The sequence below is a fragment of the Schistocerca cancellata genome, chromosome 3, assembly GCF_023864275.1.
Source record: "Schistocerca cancellata isolate TAMUIC-IGC-003103 chromosome 3, iqSchCanc2.1, whole genome shotgun sequence".
NCBI lineage: Eukaryota > Metazoa > Arthropoda > Insecta > Orthoptera > Acrididae > Schistocerca > Schistocerca cancellata.
Window position 1 is genome coordinate 703,892,431 of NC_064628.1, and position 22,550 is coordinate 703,914,980.

The 22,550-nt window shown below is 38.7% G+C and overlaps 1 protein-coding gene across 1 annotated transcript in view; it reads left to right on the forward strand.

Moving 5' to 3' along the window:
- The window catches only part of LOC126176521 (agrin-like), a 366,518-nt gene that overhangs the window by 306,150 nt on the left and 37,818 nt on the right, over positions 1–22,550 (forward strand). The window contains exons 20-22 of the mRNA XM_049923677.1: positions 5,535–5,781; positions 14,787–14,951; positions 16,060–16,280. Of these exons, the coding sequence (XP_049779634.1) occupies positions 5,535–5,781; positions 14,787–14,951; positions 16,060–16,280 (633 nt within the window). The remainder of the gene's footprint in view (positions 1–5,534; positions 5,782–14,786; positions 14,952–16,059; positions 16,281–22,550) is intronic.

Below are 22,550 nucleotides of genomic sequence, written 5' to 3' on the forward strand. Positions count from 1 at the left end.
GTCTCTAATGGTCTTCATATCGACAGGACATTAAATCCAGATGTTGCTTCCTTCTTTCTGTTTTATAGAAAATCAGAAATCAGAACTCCTTAGGGATGGATGTGAGTTGTAAATATTTACAACTCACGGCACTACACTCACACAGAAATATGAAAGTAAAAATTTCCAAACAGAACATCTTGTACATTAGTCAGCTTATATAAAGAAACATCAATAAATTTAATTCTGTTTTTTGGCCTGTGCAGTTTTTCATTTCCAACTGGAAAGCAATTAAGTTAAATGTCACAAGCTTTTATTATAATCCACCCACAGAAAAGTCTCTGATTAATTTGTTCTTATCTTCTAGTTCCAAATTCAAAATGTACATTCTACTAATTGTAAGATGTTGATAACAAATAATTGTTTTCCTTCCATAATGTCAAGTGTGGCCTTTTATAAACCATTGCCTGTATAACTGGTGTTCACTGAAGGAAAAAGTCATAAATGTTTAGAGTTTTCGGCACATGGTTCATTAAAATAATATGAAGGATGAACACTAGTCCTGCATTGATCACTGGTAATTCCATTTTCTTTTTATCTTGCATTGTCTTACATTACACTTAACATACACGAACTCCATAATCTCGCAATCACGACATTGATGCCACTGAATAACACACATTTACTTGTGAACAGAGACAGATATCACTGTCACTACTATTTCAAAAATTTTTTTGTACTTTTAGTTATATTTCATTTACAGTAATGTATCTAACAGTAGGCTACCCGATACAAAACTTGTTCGCTACAAGATTTGTAAATGAAGTGCACCTGCCTGACAAATAGCATAATTTCACAATGACTGTTACAAATTATGAAAAGGTAAATGTACAAAACCAAATTTTTAACCACACACTTTCTTCATAATTGATTCAGAAACATTATAGAACTAAAAAACATGCATAATTTCTTGCTGGCAGAATAATTTTGGATGTCTTCAGCAGACTACTGTGAAAACACCACAAAACCCCAGTTTTTTTCCTGCCTAGGACTAAAGTGGAGATTCACCAAGTTCTGTCTATAGTAAAACATACAATCTTCAGTAATCTTTATTTTACAATTGTTGTTCCCTACTTTGGCCCATATAAACAGATATTCGTCTGCATTTAGCTTCTACTTCCTTCTTGTAGACAGAGGAAACAGCTTGTCTGGCACCAAAGTACCATAGAGAACCTTAGCCAATAGACCTGTACTCTCGGCTATACTCCATGTCTTCCAAGCCAAGATGTTTACATCAGGGAAAGCTTCAAGGCCACCGTAGTCAGCATTATTGCCCCATACAACAGCCAAGGTCAGCCATGTACTGCCTCCAAACACAGTAGAAACATCACACATGAACCGCATTCTTAGCCACGAGAAACATTTAGACCTCCTGTAAGTTGCTGCTTATTGAATTGTCCAGCCAAGTCAATCTCTATTGCTCTCAGTGACTTGTACACAGGAACAATGCACTGTCAATGTCGACGATAGCCACATCGCAGAGGCATTGCACTGATACGTTAAAGTAATATTGGACAAATGACCTGCACAACTGAAGATCGACATATAGAACATGAGCACCACACAGACTTACTGCAGTCTAACAAGTTTGCAGTACCAGAAAACTGCATTGAAAATGGATGTAAAATGAATTATCAGCAAATGAAAATCGTGGTTAACACTAATAAATTTATGGGACTTCACTTTCAAAGAAGCAATTTAAATTTGTGTAACTGATAATTTAATCAACTGAACAAGGCATGGGAGCCAATAATACTAAGCTCTGTGAAAGCAAAATGAGACACCTGAACACAAGATGCAACAGGGTTGATGGGTGGAAGGTGAAAGAGTCTCTCCTCTTTACCACCGCAACTGCATGTACTCCCACCATTTAACACGGTGCAGGGCTGGTATGGCCCAAACTCTGAACTGGCAAATATAAATACTGTATATCTGCAGCAGACACTTCATTTCATCAGCACCACCTGATGGTGATGGGTCACTTGTCCACAGAAATATTGTATACTTTTGACAATTGGATCTGGCAATACATCTGAGAACCATGGAAGCACCATTTACTCTGGAAATCCTCAGATCATATATTTTTACTATCAGCAGCAAAAACTATCAAGAAATAAATGTACCGAGAAGTCAGTATTAAAACATCAAAGGTTCTTAAAGAGACCTCTGTAAGATGAGCTGTTATCTAATTTACACAATAATCTCACTGTTTGGTTTTGCTGAATGAATACTTCACTTACTTTATGTGCATTGCTCCAGAAAATAATTCTATGAGACACAGGGAGTGAAAATATGCACATCTCAATGAGATACATGGCTATGAGCACAATACATTGAATTGAGCTTCTTGACAAAACTCAAAGTAATTTCAAATGTGATGTTTCATTTTGTGTATGGCCAGTAATGTTTACATCATATATTGTCATATCATATTTACTTATTTAAAACTTCATAATACAAGTCTTGATGAAATTAAGACTTAAATCTGTTTGATGTGAATCTGTAGTAGGTCTGTTCACCCATCATTTGAGCTATTACCAGTAAGTTTGAGTTTAAACATTGGATTGGTCAGATTCCACAAAGATACTTGGTGTGGTGGCTGATGGAGTTAGCTGAATCAATATGTTTCAAAGGTCCTTGATGTGCTCTAGCAGCTTTCTGTCATACCATCCTAGCCTGATGATATTAGCATATCATCTGATTTTGTATACCACATCACACAGTGTTACAGATTGCTTAGTTATAATGTCTGACTGAAGATGAAATTATATTATCAATTGATAAGTTCACTGCTATAAAATACGTTGGAGTTATCAATTGACTTTATGAAAATTGATTTAGACAGATGTGAAACACTGAATAAGGTTCCTGTTGGTTTTTACTTTTGTTGAAACTTTCCTGTTTTGTTCATAGTGTAAAATGTGGAAAGTAAGTAGAAAAGCTTCAAACTTGTGAAAAATCAATCAAATCCATATTCCACTAACATTATTGTCTCTGCTGGAAACCTGTTCATTGTTGGCAATGGAGTGCTGTGCCTGCATTAAAAACATCATAGATGACATCTCTCATTACATCCAATACTTACTCTCTAATTGTCACTGTCTGACAGTATCCTGTCTAGTCCTCCGTGGTGACTGTGAGAAGTATCAGTACATTTACAAAGTTTTCTCAGTTATGTTTGCTGCCTGAACACACTTTTTAATTTTCACCCATGGAAGGTTAACTGCATTCAGGTGAGAGTTATGTGATGGTAAGTGGACCACTCAGTGTACTGACAACATAAGACTCACATAAGCCAATTAAGGAATGAAGAATTTCGTTCCTCATGCTATAGTCACAGTGGATTTATCTCTTTCATAGGTACTTGAACACTGCTGCCTTTGAGTCATGAAATGTAAGTGTTTTCTTTGTGATAGAGTACATCACCTAGAACAATAACTGATTATGAATGAAAATTAGATCAGCAATAAACTGCAGAATCCTTGAAAGTCCAGAAGTTTTTGTAACATGTTTTCCACTGTTAATGGACTTGATTGTGGTTGGTACACAGTGTGTGTAGAAATCCCATTTGTCAGGAGCCTCGTGTCAAAGACACAGCCCTATCTAAAACTGCAGCAACTGAATAAACAATCTGATTAGCAATTTAATATTGTTTATGCTCCAGTCAGTAGATGACGTCCCAGTGTTGAGGCCCATACAGTGCAAGCATGTTGGATATTAACAAAGACTGTCTTTGTAACAGTGTGTTCAAATTATTGTCAAATTCCAAAGCCTGTGCTCTTTAATTGATAATGTGCTGTTTGGAGATATTTCATAATAAGTTTCAGCGAAAATTGTACTGAAAGTACTCCAGAGAAGAAGAAAATAAAAAGTGAGAAATTTAAAAGAAATCACCAAAGGACCAAGAATGTGAAAATTGGAGATTTGACATTATTGAGCAAGAAAAATAGATTCTGACTATAAGTACTGTGTGCATTGTTTCTTCAAATTAAATGTTGATTTCAAATCAGGCTTGTTCAGCACTATTACTTTGTTCAAAGCCAAGGACGATGAAGGTATTTTCTTGAAACAGTTCACTGGTAAGTTAATGTGAAGGAGTATAAGGTTTTTAGTGAGTTTCCAAAGTTCCATTCAGCCCCCTCCAAATAAAATATTTTGATCAATACAAAAAAAGTGTATTCCAAGTAGCATTTATGCCATTGCATTGTGTAACAGAAAACAGGATGCAACAATTGATAGAGCATATTCATCATCATGTTATTAGTCTTGCTTCATGTGATCATTCTCCTTCTACGAACAGGAGTGGTGGGACTTGATAACTCCCTCAAAGGGCTGTCAGCTGCGTCATCACATATTTTCTAATATTTCCAAAAACTGTTCACCATCACAATGAATAGAACAAAATTCAGTTTAGTACAGCATCATTTCCTGTTCTTGTGTTGACACCCTAGCAAATGTAAAAAATAAAAGATTATAAGATCAATATCTTTCTGAATCTCTGTGACATATAGAGCAGTCTTTCAGTGTATTATTAAATGAGGAATTTTAATGCCACTTTGGCATCATTCAGCTATTTTCTGCATTCCTGCTACTGTAGCTTATACAGATTTCCACTTTTACTTAATTTCTTAAATTTAGTTCACTCTTCCACCTCAGAGCACTGAACTTTGGGATTTACATTTAGAAGCAGCTTCATTTAATGATGATGAGGATGTGTGGTTTGTGGGGCACTCAACTGTGCAGTCATCAGCACCCGTACAAATTCCCAATCAGTACATAGTCCAATGTAGCCACTTCCAGGAATGATGACGACAAAACAAACACCCAGTCCACAGGCAAAGAAAATCCCCAGCCCAATCAGGTATCAAACCCAGGACCCCGTGATTCAGAGATAGCAACACTAGCCACTAGACCATGAGCTGTGGACTAGTATAATTTAAATGCTGGTCCGTGCAACCTGATACAGTTATTAATGCTTTGTGAGTGCATGGGATATGAAGACTCCCCTCTCTCTCTCTCATTCTCCGCCCCCCCCCCCCTTTTTTTTCCCTGGTGACACCTTATTGTGAGATAAACTAATGAAGAATCTCTGAATTAATGTAGAACTGCATGTCAATGAAGGATCCGAAAACATGCACTCATTTAAAATTCGCTTACATGCGCAGTGAATAGAAGTTTTTTTTTTTTAAGCTGTCAAACATATTATATAATAGGAAATGGCATGCAGTACTGTAAAACGTCATGCAGACATTTACTGTGTACATTCCTATTACTTTTGAACAGTTTTTTCCTAAACTCTTTCCAGCCATTTGCAGCTCCAACAGATCCAAGGTTGTGTTTCTTTATATGCCATATAAACAAACAGTAGGGGAATGGAGAGTAAAATTGTAGAAAACCAAAAGTGAACTTTAAATATAGGCTTTTAACTCTGACACAACTAATTTCTTTTCCCTCTTGCAGACAAAATACAAAGAAATGTGTGTTTTATTTTCCAGTGGATGTTGCATTACAGGAGATTTATGTGCCTGAGTTTAATGGCAGCTCATACATAAAACTTCCAAAGCTAGAAGGTGTGGGAAGAGCATTCTCCATAGAAATGTGGTTCCTCTCACAAGCTTTGGATGGAATGTTGTTTTATAATGGACAGATGGCAAATGGAAAAGGTGATTTCATATCACTAGAATTAATTAATGGCCATGTACAATTCCAGTATGATTTGGGAAGTGGCCCAGCAAATATAACGTGAGTACATTGACTTATCTTTCTTAGCTATATGTAAATTTTATAAATGAACAAATAAAAGCTTTTTTGTTGTGTTTATAACAGTCTAATTGAAACATAAAGTATGGTGCTCTTAATATTGCAGAAAATAAATAAATTCTTGTAACAAGTATGTAAGCATGTTTGAATATTTTTAATCTTTTACATACTAAGTTTCTCCTGTCAAGTCCACACCAAGTTAAAAAAGTTTTAATTTGTCTTTGAAGATTTTATCTTTGTATTCTACATAAAAGCATATTGCAATGGTTAATTTTATTTATTAAGACAGCCTTTGCTTACATCTGTATACTCTTTAAATGGAAATCAATGTGTTTTAAATGAATTAAATTTTTCATGGGTATCTATCACGTGAAAATACAGTTGACTCTATGGTGAATCATCACATTTGCATGTACAATTTAATGATGTATCCGCACCATCTACATTATTGTGGGAACATGAGATGCTGTGTTTATTTCTTGCTGAATTTTGACCACATCCTGTAGTTCTTTATAATGCTGAGCAGTTAAATTCACTTCATTTCATTCTAGTTAACGTAGTTTTGAAACTGTATATTTATGAAATAAGCATACATATTATTCACAATGGAAATTCCTGGATGCAATAATACAAAAAAATAAAGGAAATGTAACCACTTACCTATAGCTGATTGATGTGCGACACAAAGAAACATGCAACAGAAAACAGTATTCACACTATCATTGGAACAGTTGCTCGTTCTCTGGCAAAAGTGCACACATTCACACACACTACCATACAGACACCCAAATGCACACAGCCAGGGCAGTGATGAGACTGAATGTCGACACTGATTATTGACAGCAGTTGCCTGGAGAGATGGAGATTGGGAGAGGATAAGGGAGAATGCATGAGGTGAGGAGCAGGCAGCAGGCTAGTGTGAGACAGGTTTTTCAACAAATGACTCAGCTGGTGAACAACAAGATGAAAGAAGATCAGAGGGTAGAGCATACAAGAGATAGAGAGGATGGGTGGGAAAGGGGCATGAGATGCAAAAACAGGAGAGAGAGAGAGAGAATATGAATGCCTGCATTGGGGGAGGGGGGGGGGGGGGGAGTTGTAGAAAAAAGCAGGAAACAATCTGAATGGGGAAGAAGTGGTGTGGACAGAAGAGAGAAGGAAAAATGTTAGGTGAGGCAGTACAAAACACGTTAGTGGAGATTTAGGCCAGGAGGACTGAAAAAGTAGAGAACATGCTGGAGAGACAATTCCCACAAGCATAGTTCAGAGTAACTAGTGTTGGAAGGGAGTATCCAAATGGATCCATTAGTGAAGCAGCTGTTGAAATCATTTGTGAGCCATTTGTGTTGGCAACTAGATGGCCGAGTTTACGATGCACCACAGTTTGGCGGTGGCCATTCATGCAAGTAGTCAGTTGGTTTCTTTTCATGCCCACATAGACTGCTGCACAATAATTGCAGTTGGTATATAACATGACTGCTTCCACACATGTCCCTGCTTCTTATAAGATTGGAAATGCCTGTTATTGGACTGCAGTAGGAGGTGGTGGATGGGTGTATGCGACATGTCTTGTACCTGGGTTGACCACAAGGGAATGATCCATGTGGTGCAGGGCTGGAGTAGGGATGGACAAAGATATTCTGTAGAGTGCTTGGGCAGCACTAGATGACTTTGGGTGATGTGGGTAGGAATTTGAGTAAGATATCCCTCTTCTCTGGGCTTGAAGTAAGGTAGTTGAAGTCCTGCTGAAGGATGTGGTTGAAATTTTCAAGGTCAGGCTGATACTGGCTGATCAGAGGAGTGCTGGTCAGTGTGATGTTTTGGTTTGTGTTTTGGTTTGTGGGGCACTCAACTGCATGGTTATCAGCGCCCGTACAATTTCCCAACCTTTGCTCAGTCCAATTTCGCCACTTTCCTGGATGATGATGAAATGATGAGGACAACACAAACACCCAGTCATCTCGAGGCAGGTGAAAATCCCTGACCCCACCGGGAATCGAACCGGGACCCCGTGCCCGGGAAGCGAGAACGCTACCACGAGCGGCGGACAACTGTGCTGGTCAGTGGCTGGTTAACAGATTTACTGGTGTTGGAGAAGGAGACAGCACGGATGGGCTTCCCGGATGGGCTTTGTACAATACGGTCTGTCAGTAAAGGCTCTGGTAATGTTATCTATATACAGGATGAGTCAGGAGGAAAGGTACATACTTTGAGGGTGAGAGTATTAGTGACTCTGAACAAAAAACTTCATATGGACATATGCCCTATTCCAAATGGTTTCTGAGTTAGAAGACATTTAATATCACTTTTGTACGTTTTTCTCGAATAACTTGAAAACCACACCCTCCAGCGAAAACATGTCACAGTACAAAATTAAATGATATTAAATTTCCTACAAAAAAGGTCCTATTCATTTTTTCCTCTAGAACTAATGGTTTGTGTGAAGAGAGCGTGAGAATGTTGAAAAACTCGCTCAATGCACGTGCACTGTATATTATGTAGTTTTTGTAGGCCAATTTGAGGTTTACAATGTTCCAGGAGTTTTTGTAGGTCAATTTGAGGTTTACAATGTACCACAGTAGTGTAGAGCAAGTTGAGACAAACAGTTTGATATGGGACACTTGTAGTCTATCAAGTCGGGAAACTACTTCAAATTGGCCTACAAAACTACATAAGCTACAGTGCATGCATGTCAAGCAAGGTTTTCAACATTCTCACGCTCTCTTTGTACAAACCATTAGTTCTAGAGAAAAAAATGATAGGACCTTTTTTGTAGGAAATTAAACATAGTTCAGTTTTGTACTGCAACACATTTTTTCTGGAGGGTGCAGTTTTCGAGTCATTCAAGAAAAACGTACAAAAGTGATATTAAATGTATTCTATTTCAGAAACCATTCAGAACAGGGTATATGTCCATATGAAGTTTTTTGTTCAGAATTACTAATACTATCACCCCTCAAAGCATGTACCTTTCCTCCTGACTCATCCTGTATATAGATAACTCTTGATTTCCACTGTATATGGAATGTGCAGGGGAGATGATGCAAAAGAACAGCTTTCAAAGTTGAGATACTATTGGTGATTGGAGAGCATGATATGACAGATGTATTTATGTAGCCATCAGAGAGGATGAGATTGGCACCTAGGAAGGTGGCTTGTAGAGTTGAAATGGATCAAGTGAAGCAGATTTGGGAGTAGGTATTGAGGTGTTGGAGGAAAGAACATTAGTTGTCCCTGCCAAGAGTCCAGATCATGAAAATACAATCGGTGACTCTGAACCAGACAAGGGGGTTTATGTGTTGACTTGATAGGAAGGATTCCTCCAGATGGCCCATAAATAAATTACTTATGATGGCGTGATGCAAGTGCCATGCATCCTGCATTCAAGAATCTCTCTTGCTTCACTGCCTTTCCGCATATCCTGTCCCATTACCTCCAGACTCCTTGTTGGTCACTGTATACACCAACTTCCCTGACACCTGTCGCTTTGTGGTCATGGAACACTAACTTTTCCAATGTCCTTCTAATACCAAACCCACCACATCTTTTCCTAATCATTCTAGTCAACCACATCTTGGGCCACAATTGCTTCACTTGCAGAGGCCAAATCTGTAAACAAATCAATGGTACTGTCGTGGGTACTCACGGTACTCACACGCCACCACCCTCTGACAACTTGTATACTGGCCATATGGAGGGATACTTCCTGTCCAGTTAACACCTACAGCTCCTTGCCTGGTTCGGATTCATTTTGGACATTTTATGATCTGGACTCATGGCAGGGACAACCTTTGCTCTTTCCTCTTCAATCTCAACACCTGCACACAAATGCCCTTCCTCTAGTGCTTCCAAACTCTAAATGTCACCTTCCTAAATGTCTGTCTCATCCTCTCAGGTGGCTCCATAAACATATCTGTTTATATCAAGTGTTCCAACCACCAACAGTGCCTTCAATTTGGCAGTTTTCTCCTGTTCCATGTCAAAAAGTCTCTCCCTTACAGCATTGTCATTTGTGGATGCCCCATCTGCTATGGAAACCAGGAGTTTTCGAAATATACAGAGAACCTTACTACGGCCTTTATTGACAGATGGTATCATACCCAGCCAATCCAAAAACAGATCTTCTGTGCCATCTCTGTCTCTGATGCCAGGAAAACTGTTAACTGGCTAACAATCAGCAGTGTTCTGATCACACAGTATCACCCTGGCCTTGAAGAGCTCAACCACATCCTTCATCAGGGTTTTGACCCTCTCACTGTGTAATGAGATGATTCTCACATAAATGGCCACTGCCAAACTGTAGTAAACTGCAAACTTGAACATCTAATTGCTGAACATGCTGCAAACTACAACACAAATGACTTCAACACCTGATTCACTGTGCAAGCAATTCCAGCACTAGTTTCTCTGAATTTTGCAGGTCAAAAATGTCTCTCCAGTATATCCTGCACTCGTTGCAACCCTCCTGTCTTAAACCTGTGCTAACCTATTTCACACTGCCTCACCTGACATTTTCCTTTCTCTATTCTGTCCACTCCACACCTTTCCCATACAGAATGTGTACTGCCTTCTTCTACATCTCTTCCCCCCCCCCCCAATACAGGCATTCACTCTGTACCCCTCTCCTTTTGCACTCCTCTCCCTGTCTCTCCCTTAATCTCAACTTTCCTTCACCAGAAACCCTCCCTCCTCTGTCTCTGATATGCTTCTACCCTCTCATCTCCTCTCATCTTCTCGTGCACTCAGAGAGTCATCTGTTGGGAAATCTGCCTCACACTAGCCTGCTACCCTCTTCTCATCTCGTGTATCCTTCCTTATCCCCTCCTCACCTCCAACTATCTAGGCACTGCTCCCATCGATAATTTTGTTGGAGCCACAGTTGTGTGCATTTGGATGTCTGTGTGGTTTTGTGTGTGTGAATGTGTGTACTTTTATTAGAGAAAGAGTGAGAGTTCCAAAGCTAGTGTGAATATTGTCTCCTGTTGCATATTTCTATGCACGTCTCATCAGTCAACTGTAGGTAAGTTGTTGCCTTTCCTTTATTTTACATAGCCAATGGCCTTGCCACAGTGGTAACATCGGTTCCCATCAGATCACTGAAGTTAAGTGCTGTCGGGTTAGGCTAGTACTTGTATGGGTGACCATCCGGTCTACCGAGCACTGTTGGCAACCGGGGTGCACTCAGCCTTGTGAGGAAAACTGAGGAGCTACTGGATTGAGAAGTAGCCACTCTGGTCTCAGAAACTGACATACAGCCAGGGGAGTGGTGTGCTGACCACACGCCCCTCCATATCTGCAGCCAGTGATGCCTATGGGCTGAGGATGACATGGCGGCCGGTCGGTACTGTTGGGCCTTCGTGGCCTGTTTGGGAGGAGTTTATTTTTAGTTTTATTTTACATATGTGTTATTAGATATATTAAACAAATGCTGTGGTTTTAAGACTTCATTAACTACCTGTAGGAATATGTTGCATACCAAGTATCATATTTGTTAGAGAATACACAGTCTGTGGCCAATTTTTTAGACACATTACAGTTTTTAAGCAAATTTTGATTTATGTGTAATGAAATTTGTTTTTTAATACATAAATTGTAATGAAATGATTATGTGTAGTCCATTTCATAACTAAGGTGATACAACAAATAAGTAAAATGTACTATTTGTTGAAAATATTTTATTTCAATGATTACAACAAAAATTAAAATATTGTGGAAGTGAAAACATTAGTTTTAATATCTTGCTGAGCCACCTTTTGCAACTATGAGAGCCTTAATATGGCATAGCATGCTGTCGCTGCAGGACTGTACAGTCTCCTGCATTTGTGGATGATGATACCATACATGGATAATCTTCTCTAAGACCTGTGTTTTTATTGTGATGACATCTTTTGCCACCTCCCTCTTCATTAATTCCCATACCTTTCCTATGGGGTTCATGTTGGGAATATTACCTGGTCAGTCTAACAGAGGATTTAACTGATCTGGCTGTGGGACTGGGAGCTACATCCCGCATAAAAATAAATGTTTCCCCACCAAGGAACCATTCTCTGTGGTGTGGTATTAACCATTTTTGTAGGACTTCCTTGTACTGGTCTTGCCTCATTATGCGTTTAACCACGTAAAGACATCCTGTACCCTTGCCACAAATGACAGACAAAATCATCACCTTAGTTGCACATTTTACAGTCTGAATAATGCAGTCAGTATGAAATTTTTCTCCTGTTCAACGGCACACATGCTTTCATTGCTGAAGCATACCTGTAAAAATCAAGAAACATAATTAATACATTATGAATAAATCTACATAGATTATATCATATCATAAATAACAGTTTTAAAGTTAAATTGCTGATCTCCAGAAGTCCACATCCTTATTACACCACTATTTAGCCCACTTCAGATGTTTCGCTTCCATTTTGGCTGTTAAGTTTGGTTTTCTAGCGGGTCGACAGGTCTTGAAATCAATATCCTTCAACTTTCTGCAAATAGTGCATTCAGATGCATTCACATGAGCCTCTTACAGTTCAGATTTTATCTGTTTCATTGTTGCAAATCTATTTTCTAGGCAAATTCTTTTGAGAAATCTTTCTGACTTTCGGATGGAAATTGGTTTTCTTCCACATTTATTCTTCTTTCTGGGACTCAGTTCTTTACCTGAATTAATTTTATTCTTTATACACTTCACGCCAGCTTCTGACATTTCCAACCTTAGTGAAATTTCCAAATTGGAATACATTTTCCTATTAACGAGGGCTTTGACCTCAGCTTTTTTATGTGGTGAAATGTCCCCTCTTTTACCAATTTTTAAAGGTCACAATTAGTAACATCTGGCTGTTAAACAATCAGTTGAGATGTCGATATTATGAAATTGATAATCAAAATGAACAAAGTATTATGTCATTTACATGTGAGAATGCCATTGAACAGGTCCTTTCCTGTACACTGTACTCTGCACATTGATACCTACAATAAGTCAACAATCCAATGTCTTCCCTCCAGTCTTCCAGTCAAGAATGGTTTGCAATAAGATCAATCAGTTGCCAGTAAGCCTCAGCAGTACTTACAGTACTTATCAGGGATCACTGATTCCTTCTCGTGTTGTAAAGATTGTGCTCAAACCCACCATGGACTGGGGTGAGTTTCTTCATGCATTTGAAAATAAGAAAAGAAAACAATGAGCAACATATAACACAAAACAAAGTAGAATAGAAGAAGCATTCGGTAATGTCTAGAGCACAATTGTTTGCTAATGTCGGCAGTATTGTAAATGTGGTATTAGGTCATAACCTCTATTGGTATCTTTGGCAGCCACAGTTCAAAACATCCCCATCTAAAACTGCTGCAGCCTGTGTCACAGTACATGTGAATTAACTTTCCAATAAGAATAAAATTAATTTGCTGAATAAAATGGATTTTTCTTCATTATTTCTGTAACTGTTTTCTTAAATGCATTAATGTTCTTTATTTAGCTGATATTGTATGAAAGAAAGTTGAATAGGTACATCCTTATGCACACTATAATTTTCTTGTAATGACTTGACTTGTGTTGAATTTTTCTTAGTTTTCAACAGTTTCTCATTTTCTATTGATGTACCTATGAGTAGTGTTTTTCTTGATGTGTGTGTTCAGTGTTTCTCAATAGTCACTGTTCGGAAAGCCCTTTTCTGTATCTCATCATATTTACTGAAATTCCTCATAGGTCTAGTCCATATGATGTAATGGATTCAAAGTGTACAAATTAATACATTTTAAGAACTTCGGTACTCACAATTCTGGCTAACTTTTGTAATGCATAACAGACTGAGTTTACTTTACTACATATTGTACTGATGTGTTCTGTACATGTCAATTTATTATTGAGGTGAATATCCTGAAATTTTACAAGCATCCTACAACTGAACAAAGCCTACTATCTGCTTTATGTACAGCTGAACCTCTGTGGTCAATCCGTTTCATATCCTCACAAATTCTTAAATCAAACTACTTGTCTGAGTTGACTAACTCCAACTGTAACTCACTAATACTGTCCTCATGTGATACTCTGGTTCTGCAGTTTGCAAAATATGCAGTTTTACATTTCTGAACATTGAAAGCAAGTTGTCAGGCTTTTCACAGCCTTGAAATCTTGGAAAGATCTTTAAGAACATATGCTGGGTTAGGTTGTGGCAGCAGAGAATGTTGGACTAACAAGTGCTAGTAAACATGCATACCGAAACTTGAGATGCCACCATCTTGTTGAGCTACTCTTTTAAGTGAACACAAGAGCAAATCAACAATCTCTGATGTATCAAACATGCAGTAAGTTTAAGAAGTGTTGTAGTACTATATTGCTAATAACTCAACATGAGTTAGTATTCAAAATGATACCTGCTTGATCCCCACTACATGCCCTTGAAGTAATGAGAATTATCGCTTGTATATACCAGATTGTTTCAATCTGCAGGCAGCCTTATCTTCTTGATAATTAGCATTTCAACTTGATAGAGCATAGGGGTAAAAGCACTTTGCTCAAATTTAAAGTAAAAAGTAAGTTCTTAACATCTCGTCTCCTGCCATTTCAGTTAACAAATGTCTAGCTAATGTTCCTGCATCATGAAAAACATCTATAAAACTAAAACAAATGAGAACTATAAAATTACATTCCCTTACTAATTCTGATTGTGCATTATCATCATCATCATAATATCATAATCATAATCATCAAATTGCCCTTCTTATTTGATTCGCCACATAGCAATCTTGAGCAAAAGTAAACTACAATATCTGAAAAGATTAGCTGCTTTTCTGCAAAATCATGTATGTATGGAGTACTGCTATGTCTATTCATCTTGCACCTACATTGTTGAGAAAAAATAGCAAATAGAAGTGCAACAGAATGTATATTTAAGTAATGTTACTTATTATCCATGATATTTTGAATAAATATAGACATCTGTGAGAAACTGTTCAGATTCATCACAGTATTCTTTATTTTACATGTTTTGCAGATCTGATGATGAAATTGTTCTTGGAAAATGGCATTCTGTGAAAGTGAATAGACAAGACCGTGAAGGAACACTGCAGCTGGATAATGGTGCTTTAACCAGTGGAGAATCAGGATTGCCTCTTGTTGAACTAAACCTTGAGCTTCCATTGTACATTGGAGGAATCCCGTAAGTTTGTTTGTCTTCCTAGTAGTCTAAACTTCTTGGCAATAAACAAGCCCTAAGTCTTCAATCACTTTACTCTGGAGGAAGAAATAAGTCTCATTGGCTACTTGCATTTTTGGACATGCAGTGCAAAAAATGACTAATTATTTGAGTGTCCAGCAGTAAATTTCAGCTGTGGAGGTGAAAATGTAAAGGATGTTTGCCTTGAATTCAAACATATTGAAGGATGTATGCTAGCTACGTGCACATACTAAATGACGAGAGAGTTGAAGTTTGATTAATGATAGTACAAGGAAATTATTTTTAAAAATTGTGTGGGAGAGAAGCGCTGAAAGAATCCAAAAGCATAATTTTATCTGTCAAATTGTACAAAATATCACAGGAACTTTTGGTTTTATGCAAAATCAGTTTAGAGATTGAATATATTCAGTCACAGTTCAGACTAGAAAATGATTAAATGACGGCCAAAATTTTAAACTCTGCCTTTGGAAGTTGTATTGCAGATGAATTGTACCAGAGACCCTTCTATTGATCATTACATGAATACGAAAATAGGAGCTATAAGAATAAGTGATTACAAATTTCAAACACAATTGGTGTCACTGAATAATGGAAAACCAATAGGATATACTGTAATTCTACATTGGTTGAAACCTTACTATAAGATAAATGATTTCTGCTTGTTGGCAAGAGGAATAGGTTCTGTAGCTGCTAATATGGTTGGTATGCTTTACCCCTTATCACATAAAGGTCTGTACATTCAGATACAGTTTTCACAATTGTTTGCATAGCTTCATAAATGAATGTTTTGCTGTTAATCTCCCTTAGATGTAAATCCCTTAAAAACTAATCCAGAATACGTTGTTCCTCAAAAATTGTAAATGTGGTATCTCCAGTTGCACATTTTATTTAAAATTTATTAAGCCCTGCTCTCTGTAAAGAAAAAAAAAGCTATTTAATTGACACTAACAAGTACAAATTGTTTTTGAGCCATAGTAACAGCATTATTAATCTTGACATGAAAGCAGTGTTGGTTTACTGACTGGGCATTTTCTTCAAGAACAGTAATAAGTATCACTAATGTATTACAGTAGCCTTATTAACATTTCAGATCAAAAGATAACACCTCTGTTGGCTTAGATGGAGCAGTACAACAATTTATTGTCAATGGAAACTCCATAGGTGACTTCAGAACTTCTGGTTTACCACAGTGGACAGGAATACCATGTTCCCAAAGCCACTGTGTGCATGGTGGTGTGTGTCAACCCATGTTACAGGAGTATACTTGTCTTTGTCCAGAACCTTACTCAGGGAGGTTCTGTGAAAATGGAAGTAAGTAATTGAAAATAGGAGTAAATGTTAAAAGTTCTCTTCTAGATTTCCAGTAAGTTAATTCCATCATCAAAAGAGCTTAATTTTTTTGCCTCTAACTGATATGGTAATGGATACTCAAATAAAACTGTGAAGAATTAAGTTTTCTATTAAATTGGAGATGGATCTGATATATATAACAGATGTACATTTGAGGAAGGGAAGGGGAGTGGAGGTGAGAATGCAGGATACTTTTCCTTCTTTTTGTCAAGGGTGTCCTATAGCTGTCACCACATCCTGCATCTCTGTCACCAAACATCTCAACATCGCCATTCTTCCTCATCCTTTTCTCTCCTTTTTTTCTTGGATTCCCCTTAGCCACTGTTATCATGGTATTCTTCTTCTTCTTTTTCCATTAGGCTGCCATGAAAGTGCTGCTTGACCATGAGTCCTATTCAATTCTTTTGACATTCACTAACCATCCTAGCTGTCTTCTTTCAATTCTATTCATAATATCATCTTTTCTCATATGTCCTCATTTCTCATGCAGTCAAGTCAGGAAATTCTACATTCTGTTCTCACGTTGTCCATTTCTAAAGTTCTATGTCTTTTTATTTCTTTCCATGAGTTCCTATCACTCACTCCCATTACTTGTTATTGGTTCCATGGTGGATTTGTATAACTGCATTTTAACCTTTAAACTCATTTTTGAGAACCAAACTAAAGACTTCAATTTGTGGATAGCCAGTCTTCCCTGTCCAATCCATTGTTGGACATCCCTGTCAAATCTACCATCACATATCATATAAAACTGACTCTTTACACACTTTTCAAGTCACATAGTGCTTAGAGCCTTTTGAATCATCTTTACACACTTTAATTTGATGTCCACCAATGTCTAAGTTACTTTTCTCCTTTCGCAAACATAGGTATACTAACTTCTCAAAAGTATTTTTCAAACACCACTTTTTATATTCTTCCAATAATGTCCTCAGCAGTTTACAATATGTCCTCTTCATAGTTTGCTGCAACAATCTGACCATCAGTATAGAATTGTATGTACATGAACTAGTTCCCTGCTTCTATTCCCATGCTCATGGACTTTTCATACCAGAGATCCAGTGCTTTCTACACATATATCTCAAATATTGGAAGACAGACAACACCCTTGTTTCAGTCCTTTAATTATTCTGAAGACCTCTGTACAACTTTCTTTTGCTACTTTAATGGCATATTCTTCTTACATGTAGAGGTTTATGATTCTTCTTACATAAGTTTTTGGCAGTTCCCCTGACCACAGCACCTCAAACAACATCTTCAGTGTCACCATGTCATACGTTCTCTCAAGACCTATAAAGACCTCAAGTGACTGCTTGAATTCCTTTACAGTCTCTTCTCAATGATCTGTCTTAGGGTGAAGATATTGTATACACTTTATCTGCCTCTTTGAAAGCCACTTTATTTCTCCACTTCCGTTATAATCTTCTCCATTCTTAATTTTAAAAATTTCACATACAGCCTGCTAATTGAAGTTGTGGCACTTATGCCATGGTAAATTGCTACAGACTTTCTTGTTTCATTTTGTTGTATGCTTTTCCACTATTATTTAAATATGTATCTATGTTTACCTTTTGTGACACACACTGATGTTAAAATTGTGTATTTTATGTGTTGTGTTGTTTGTGGGGAAGAGATCATGTATTTTATGTCATTATCCACAATAAGACATGTCAAGTTGCAGACAGGCACAGTTAAGTGACCCTTGCATAAAGCTTTCAGGCACAGCCTTCATCAGCAAAAGACACACACACACACACACACACACACACACACACACACACACACATACAAGCAAGCACACCACATGCACACATGACTGCAAACTCCAGCATCTCGTGCCAGCCCAAGATGGTCTGTGACTGAAACTGGTTGATAAATCAGCTAATGGTCAAACATGCATTTTATACATGTAATGGCAGCATAGTGTATAAACTCTATATAAGTGCACAAGTTTCTACTAACTTTAACTTATCGCCATTGTTGTGTCATTTTATGCCTTTAATCAACATAGGTGGCACATGCTCATCTAAAGAATAATGCACAGCAAGGTTCAATTTTGCCCACAGTTCCTCTATATCCATCACACTTCATTTAAATTATGGCCATTTGTTTTGTAAGTAAGAGATTAATGGCTCTTTATCTGTTCTGTCAAATATAAAAATGCTTTTATCCTCTTGGTGGATTTATTGACTCTAACAGTCATTCACATAGATGGTTTTGTGGCTATCACTCTAATAATTTTAATCACTTTCATACACCCAGACATCCAGTCCAGGCAGTAATGGCTAAAGTGGCAGGCATCTAATGAACAGTTGCTGAGGCTGACAGGATTTGGGAAGAGTGGGATGAGTGGCTACTTGGAGGAGAGTAAAGAATATCTTCTCCAGCTCTATAGAATTGGAGCCTTTTTATAAGTATACTGTAGGAGACAGTGTTAAAAGCTTTCCTCAAGCCTAGAAGAGTTGCACAGGTTGTTTTCTTAGTCTCAAAAGAGCCATAAATTTTTGTGATGATATTCTCAACTGCTTTGACTGTGGAAAAATGAGGTCTGAAACCATATTGTGAGGAGCTAAGTAGATTATTTTGTTTGAAATACTGGTACATTTTTTTGTGCATACAATACTCTATAATTTTTTATATGACTGGTATGAGTGAGATGAGATGATAGATATCAGGAGATGCTTTATCACATTTCTTATGGATAGGTGTTACAATAGTAATTTTTAGGCAATCTGAGAAAATTCCTTTGTCTGGCATTTGTTTCATGATTTTGGTTAGTGGCAGTAGAATTTCTTTCTTTATATTTTTTATTATATTGTTTGGGAGCCCATAGAAGCCTTCTGCTTTTGAGTTGTTAAGTTTGGCAATTGCTTTGCTGACCTGTCTGTAGCATACACAAGTCCAGCAGAAGTTGTCATGCTGCTTACTATCTAGAGCTGGAAGCAAAACTACACTTTACTTGCATCTTCAGTGAGATTTTTATTTGAGCCAGAACTGGTACAGTGTGCATTTGAGGTGTTTGGTTGCATTGGAAGGTTTTTGTGTTTATTTTTGGAGCTTATCTCAGTTTTGATAATATTCCATGCTGCTTTACACTTATTTGTCGAATTGAATATGTAACTATCATTGGCTTTCCTCTTGGCTGCTTTAATTTGTGATCTATACACTCTTCTTGCTGCTGTGTAAGATTCCTTCTCAACTTGATTCTGATGCAATCTGTCATAGTGCGCCGTCATTCTTCCCGGAGTTTGCACAGGTGTCACATGTGCCAGTTTCTCAGCTCTTGCAGTTTATTACTCCAGTTGTGCTTTGGGTGCTTTCTATGATACTTGGAACAACAAAAGTTGAGGTTTTCTACATAAATTCTAAAAATTTCTGTGTTGAATCCTTGACAGATGTATCACTAGCGAGTACTGTATCCCAGTTTATGTGATTAAGATGGGTTTTTAACTGATTCAAATTATGTTCATTGATTGGCCTGGTTACTCTTCCTAGTTCAGTTGCTGAACTGTCTGTATTGTTGTTTAAAGGGTGCCTAAACCACAGCTGCGCATGATCTGAATCCCAAGGTTTACAGTAACAAATTCAGTTTTATTTGGCCAAAAGTTGCATGTTATATTATATAAGCAAGCACTGAGCCTGGTGGGTTTGTCATTTAGACAATATAAGTTTAATGATCTTAATATTTATAATAGATGCTTCAAATGTTTAAGAGCATTATTATCAATTTTTCAAAATTTTCTATAATAATTCTGTGTTATAATATGTAGTGGCAACACCATTTAGGATAGTGAAAATTAGTTTTGTGCAATATTCTGAGCACAAGTTACAGCCAGGTGTGGGCCGGATTGCAGTGAGTTACGCATACCAACAGTTGCAAAGTAGAATAGAGGCCACAGGGCCATCAAATTGCTGAAAGAATATACATATACAGGGTGTTACAAAAAGGTACGGCCAAACTTTCAGGAAACATTCCTCACACACAAAGAAAGAAAATATGTTATGTGGACATGCGTCCGGAAACGCTTACTTTCCATGTTAGAGCTCATTTTATTACTTCACTTCAAATCACATTAATCATGGAATGGAAACACACAGCAACAGAACGTACCAGCGTGACTTCAAACACTTTGTTACAGGAAATGTTCAAAACGTCCTCCGTTAGCGAGGATACATGCACCCACGCTCCATCGCATGGACTCCCTGATGCGCTGATGCAGCCCTGGAGAATGGCGTATTGTATCACAGCCATCCACAATACGAGCACAAAGAGTCTCTACATTTGGTACCGGGGTTGTGTAGGCAAGAGCTTTCAAATGCCCCCATAAATGAAAGTCAAGAGGGTTGAGGTCAGGAGAGCGTGGAGGCCATGGAATTGGTCCACCTCTACCAATCCATCGGTCACCAAATCTGTTGTTGAGAAGCGTACGAACACTTCGACTGAAATGTGCAGGAGCTCCATCGTGCATGAACCACATGTTGTGTCGTACTTGTAAAGGCACATGTTCTAGCAGCACAGGTAGAGTATCCCGTATGAAATCATGATAACGTGCTCCATTGAGTGTAGGTGGAAGAACATGGGGCCCAATCAAGACATCACCAACAATGCCTGCTCAAACGTTCACAGAAAATCTGTGTTGATGACATGATTGCACAATTCCGTGCGGATTCTCGTCAGCCCACACATGTTGATTGTGAAAACTTACAATTTGATCACGTTGGAAAGAAGCCTCGTCCGTAAAGAGAACATTTGCACTGAAATGAGGATTGACACATTGTTGGATGAACTATTCGCAGAAGTGTACCCGTGGAGGCCAATCAGCTGCTGATAGTGCCTGCACATGCTGTACATGGTATGGAAACAACTGGTTCTCCCATAGCACTCTCCATACAGTGACATGGTCAACATTACCTTTTACAGCAGCAACTTCTCTGATGCTGACGTTAGGGTTATCATCAACTGCACGAAGAGTTGCATCATCCATTGCAGGTGTCCTCGTCGTTCTAGGTCTTCCCCAGTTGCGAGTCGTAGGCTGGAATGTTCTGTGCTCCCTAAGACGCCGATCAATTGCTTCGAATGTCTTCCTGTCAGGTCACCTTCGTTCTGGAAATCAGTCTCGATACAAACATACCACGCCACGGCTATTGCCCCGTGCTAATCCATGCATCAAATGGGCATCTGCCAACTCTGCATTTGTAAACATTGCACTGACTGCAAAACCACGTTCGTTATGAACACTAACCTGTTGATGCTACGTACTGATGTGCTTGATGCTAGTACTGTAGAGCAATGAGTCGCATGTCAACACAAGCACCGAAGTCACCATTACCTTCCTTCGATTGGGCCAACTGGCAGTGAATCGAGGAAGTACAGTACATACTGATGAAACTAAAATGAGCTCTAACATGGAAATTAAGTGTTTCCGGACACATGTCCACATAACATCTTTTCTTTATTTGTGTGTGAGGAATGTTTCCTGAAAGTTTGGCGCTACCTTTTTGCAACACCCTGCATGTAGCGGTTTTGCATGTCGCAAACCACAGGCAGAAGGGGCCCACTGGCCAACCTAGCATGTCATGAGTACGTGACGTGAAGTGGTGCATATGGCAAAACAGAGGCGCACAGCTTCGTATAAACAGGTGCGGGTTTCTAACGAGACTCATTCAAGTGTGGCAGCTCTCCTGGACGGCGTGGCATGTCATACCTCCAGCTACATGCAGCAGCAGATGGGGTGCCAGCGTTCGAGTCCACAGCAGGTTGCTGGTTCAACCCTCTGAGGCTGACGCGGAGTCCGTAGCCAGCCAGCAGTGGGCTACTCCCTGGCTCGCTACCGTGGGCAGGTGTCCTGGCTTCCAACACATGCCGGAAGCATCCCGAGGTGAGGGCCACAGATTCAGACGCTGGATCATGGGCGCTCATTGTCACCGCGATCCCAGCCATGCCAGAGAGAAGGATACAGCTCGCACCGAGCAGCGCTGCGTCAGCAGGGACGCGGGCCACCACTTCAACTGCCGGCATCCTGACGACGACGCAACTCCACTGGTGTACAAGGCTGACACACAGTGTGTGCACAGGTCACTGAGGCAGCCATCCCATGCCAAGCTGTTTCACAGACAGTGAAGCGGTGTCCTCAGTATTGTGGGACCCAGTGACAGAGACCGAGAGGAACATGGCGCTGTAGATGGGAACAATAAATCACTTGGAAAGCTTGGACGAGTCTTCATGCGGTG